At 36.2% G+C, this 4,443-nt stretch overlaps 1 protein-coding gene across 1 annotated transcript in view; it reads left to right on the forward strand.

The window, feature by feature from the left end:
• The first annotated feature begins 643 nt into the window (after window positions 1-643).
• The window catches only part of LOC105000191 (phosphatidylinositol 4-phosphate 3-kinase C2 domain-containing subunit gamma-like), a 128,733-nt gene continuing 124,933 nt past the window's right edge, over window positions 644-4,443 (forward strand). Inside the window, exon 1 of the mRNA XM_010855917.1 lies at window positions 644-792. Within this exon, the coding sequence (XP_010854219.1) occupies window positions 667-792 (126 nt within the window). The 5' untranslated portion in view covers window positions 644-666. The remainder of the gene's footprint in view (window positions 793-4,443) is intronic.

A 4,443-nucleotide genomic window follows, 5' to 3' on the forward strand; every position in this document is an offset into this window, starting at 1 on the left:
GGAAATAGCAACCCACTCCAGTACTCTTGCCTAGAAAATTCCATGGATGGAGGAGCCTAGTGTGCTACAGTCCATGGGGTCGCAAAGAGTCGGACACGACTGGGCGACTTCACTTTCTTCTCCAGGGTATCTTCCCAATCCAGGGATTGACCCTGAGTCTCTCTCATTGCAGGCAGATTTTTTACCATCTGAGCCATCAGGGAAGACCATTAAAAAAAAGAAAAAGTACCATGAGGTTAAAAACATGATCTGTTCTATCATTTCATACTTTAGCAATAAATGTATTTTCTGTAAAATCACATTCCCTATATTAACTTTAATGGATAATAGTCACATCAAAAATAACTTGAAATTACTATTTGAGACTGTATAGGTCAACTTTGTAAAATAACTTGCCCTTCCTTCTCTGTTACAGCTCAGTTACATTATTCAAAACCTATAATTAGCAAGCTTTTATAACCATCCTACAATGAAGGAGGTTCATCCATTAGAGTGGAGAGAAAAATAACAAAAATTTTCAAATGGAAATAAGTTGTTGTAATTGCCTAATTTGATTTTTTCAACCATTTCTCTTCCTGCTTATGGTTGTTCTTGCTTTTCTTTCTTTTTTTTTTTTTTCCTTTTTTTGCTTATAGGGACCGAGCCCCTTTTATTTTTACTTCAGAGATGGAGTACTTTATTACAGAGGGTGGGAAAAACCCACAGCATTTCCAAGATTTTGTGGAGCTTTGCTGTCGAGCTTATAATATTGTCAGAAGACACAGCCGGCTGCTCTTGAACCTGCTAGAAATGGTAAGTCCCTTGGGGAATTAACAAAAATAATAAGCTTCACTTATTTCTCTCTTTCCGTCGTCTATCTTTGCTAATGGTTTGGAGTTCCCCAAAGAGCTATTCAAAACGGAATGGAATGAACCAACTAAAAGTACCATTGTACATCTTTTCAATACGTTTCTTAACAGTTCATAACATTAATTCACAGTCATTGTCTCAAACCTTTCTCTTCACAATAATATTGATATATTCAGGGGTTATTTCAGTACATTTTGATTAAAGATGAAGGACAGTAATCTAGAATATTATATCAGTTGCACAATGCTTTAGGATTTTTTTTAAAGTATTTTAAAAATATTATCCCATTTTCACATTATGGCAACCCAATGATGTAGAACAAGCAAGGATTTTTCCTGGTTTCCCTCCCAACCCCTTTGATCACTTGCTTATTTTCCAGAAGAAACTGAGAGTCAAAAATGTAAGATGACTTGCTAGCAACTCGACTCTAGAGCAGCACATTTGAGTCTATGCATCATAGTCCTGGGTGCTCTCTGTTGGCCAACAGAGGAATTTTTAATGTTTCATTCCACTGTCCAGTGGACCAACCAAATGTCAGGGTGAGAGGAGAGGGATCTGATAGAAATATCTCCTGGAAGGGAAATGTGGTGATTCCTATGGGCACATACATACATGCTAATAACTGCAGCAAATTGTAGGAGATACATACATCTTTTGTAAATCAGCATGGTGTTGGAATCAGTACAATCATCAGAAATTTTTGGTTTAGGGTGAGCTGTATGGAGAGAGTAACATGGGAACTTACATTACCATGTGTAAAATAGATAGCCAACGGGAATTTTCTATACATCTCAGGAAACTCAAACAGGGCTCTGTATCAACCTAGAGGGGTGGGATGGGGAGAGAGATGAGAGGAAGGTTCACATGGGATATATGTATACCTGTGACTGATTCATTTTGAAGTTTGGCAAAAAGCAACAAAATTCTGTAAAGCAATTATCTTTCAATTCTGACTGCAGCACACCAATTTTCTCTGTCCATCACCAACTCCTGGAGCTCACTCAAACTCATGTCCATTGAGTTGGTGATGCCATCCAGCCATCTCATCCGCTGTCATCCCCTTCTGCTCCCACCTTCAATTTTTCCCAGCATCAGGGTCTTTCCTAATGAATTGGCTCTCTGCATCAGGTAGCCAAAGTATTGGAGTTTCAGCTTCAGCATCAGTCCTTCCAATGAGTATTCAGGACTGATTTCCTTTAGAGTGGACTGGTTGGATCTCCCTGCAGTCCAGGGGACTCTTAAGAGTCTTTTCCAACACCACAGTTCAAAAGCATCAATTCTTCGGTGCTCAGCTTTCTTTATAGTCCAACTCTCATATCCATACATGACTACTGGAAAAACAATAGCTTTGACTAGATGGACCTTTGTTGGCAAAATAATGTCTCTGCTTTTTAATAAGCTGTCAAGGTTGGTCATAGTTTTTCTTCCAAGGAGCAAGCATCTTTTAATTTGATGGCTGCAGTCACCATCTACAGTGATTTTGGAGCCCCCCAAAACAAAGTCTCTTACTGTTTCCATTGTTTCCCCATCCTTCAATTAAAAATAAATAAATTTTAAAAACCTGGTTTAGCGCCATGAGATGACAGTTCTACTAGATGCTGTTAAGGGTAGGTTTGAATTCCTGGGTTTGAATTCTAAGTTGGCCTCTTACTGGCTATATTTCTCAGCATATGTTACTTACTCCAGTCAGACTCTTGTTTCCTCATCTGCTAAATAAAAGTAATAGCATCTACCTTGTAGGACTGATAAATAAATGACCTAATGCTGTATATTTTGCATAAGCATTTATGCTAAGTGCCTTATGCGTACTAACTGATTTACATTTCATAATAGCCCTATTAGATAATTAATATAAACAGCACAGTACCTGTCCTATAGTAGGATCCAATTATTACACTAGATCCTTGTTAACCTATAAGAGCATTGTCCAAAAAGTATCCCCTAATCACTTGGTTATTTAAATTTAATTAGCATTGAATAAAATTTAAAATTCAGTTCCTTAGTCTCACTGACCACATTTCACTTGAAATTTCACATTTCACTCACCAGCCACATCTAGCTAGTGGTATACCATATTGGGCAGCACAAATATAAAATATTTCCATCAAAGCAGATGTTTAGTTCTATTAATTTAGTTCTATTGCATAGTACTAAATAAATGTTGACCTTCTTGCAGTGAAGATTGGATTTTGATTCTTGTTTCACTTTTCAAACAACATATGGACCTTACTTCTTTCCTCTCTGTCTTGAAAATATGGATTTCTAAATATTCTATAAACATGTAGTCCTTCATATAGAAAGACATTTTGGTTACTTCACATGTAAACTGGATATATACGGTTCTGTCCATCTCCAGAGTCAAACTGACTTTCCACTAATAGCCAGTGATTCATACTGGTAGAATTTTACTCTATCTCCCAATTATATTAGGTCATATTATAATCATGAGATGGTTTATAATTCATTGTATTCAAGCCACAGGTAGAACTCTACAAGGACTGAGTCTATGACCTTGAATCCATTTCATAGTAAAAATCCAGATGATATCAATGTTTACACTCTAGTGGGATTTAGCTCATGAATCCATAAACTCTTGAGTACTTACTAAATGCCAGAAACTATGGAGAATACATTAACATATTAGATCTTGTCAGTCTTAAATTTTTCAATTTAGTAAGGAAGACAAAATTCATGTACACAAGCAAATTAGGTATCCAGCATTTCTAAATGTCTAAAACGTGTAAGTAACTGCCTACTAAGACTGAGAGTAACATATTCTAACAACTGCTTCCACCAGTCACAGACATTTCAAAAATAAACCCAAAGCAGAAAAGGACAAATATCATTTTATACTGCTTCTTAGCTGATAGTAAAATTATGCTGAATGACAAGCATGTTAAAATAATGTGAAAGAACAGCCTTTTGAAGAAAAAAAAAAAAAAAGATTCTAAAAGGTATTGGTGGGCTTTTTTCTTTTGTTTAATAATCATTTCCACTTACCTAAAAAGAAAACTTTTAGCATGTGGGTCATAATATATTAAATAGTCATTAAAGAGTATATACAATGTTATTTCATCTAAAGAAGTAGATATATGATATTTTATTCAGGTAGTCAAATAATTTTTCATAAAATAACATTGAAATCAGACATTGAAGGATTCTAGTAAATAGTATTTGCAAAAAAATTCCCTGTTTTAATTATTCAACTGTGACTTTTAGGCTAAGGAAGAAAAATTGGCAGTGAATGATACTAATTCAGATTAATCTTATAATCTGAGATTTAGACTTTTACAGAAATTAAAACAGAGATCAGATGCAATGTGGGCCAATTAGTGTGTGCATGTGTGCTCAGTCGTGTTCAACTCTGTGACCCCATGGACGGTAGCCCTGGTGCCAGGCTCCTTTGTTCATGGAATTTTACAGGGAAGAATACTGGAGTGGGTTTCCATTTCCTGCTCCAGGGGATCTTCCTGACCCAAGGATCAAACCCATGTCTCCTGCATTGGCAGGCTGATTCTTTACCACTGAGTCCCACCTGGGAAACAGACCAATTAGACAAATGAACGTAGTTGTTATTTAGTCACTAAGTCGTCT

The sequence above is a fragment of the Bison bison genome, unplaced genomic scaffold (assembly GCF_000754665.1).
Source record: "Bison bison bison isolate TAMUID 2011002044 unplaced genomic scaffold, Bison_UMD1.0 scf7180017864370, whole genome shotgun sequence".
In the NCBI taxonomy this organism is placed as follows: Eukaryota; Metazoa; Chordata; class Mammalia; order Artiodactyla; family Bovidae; genus Bison; species Bison bison.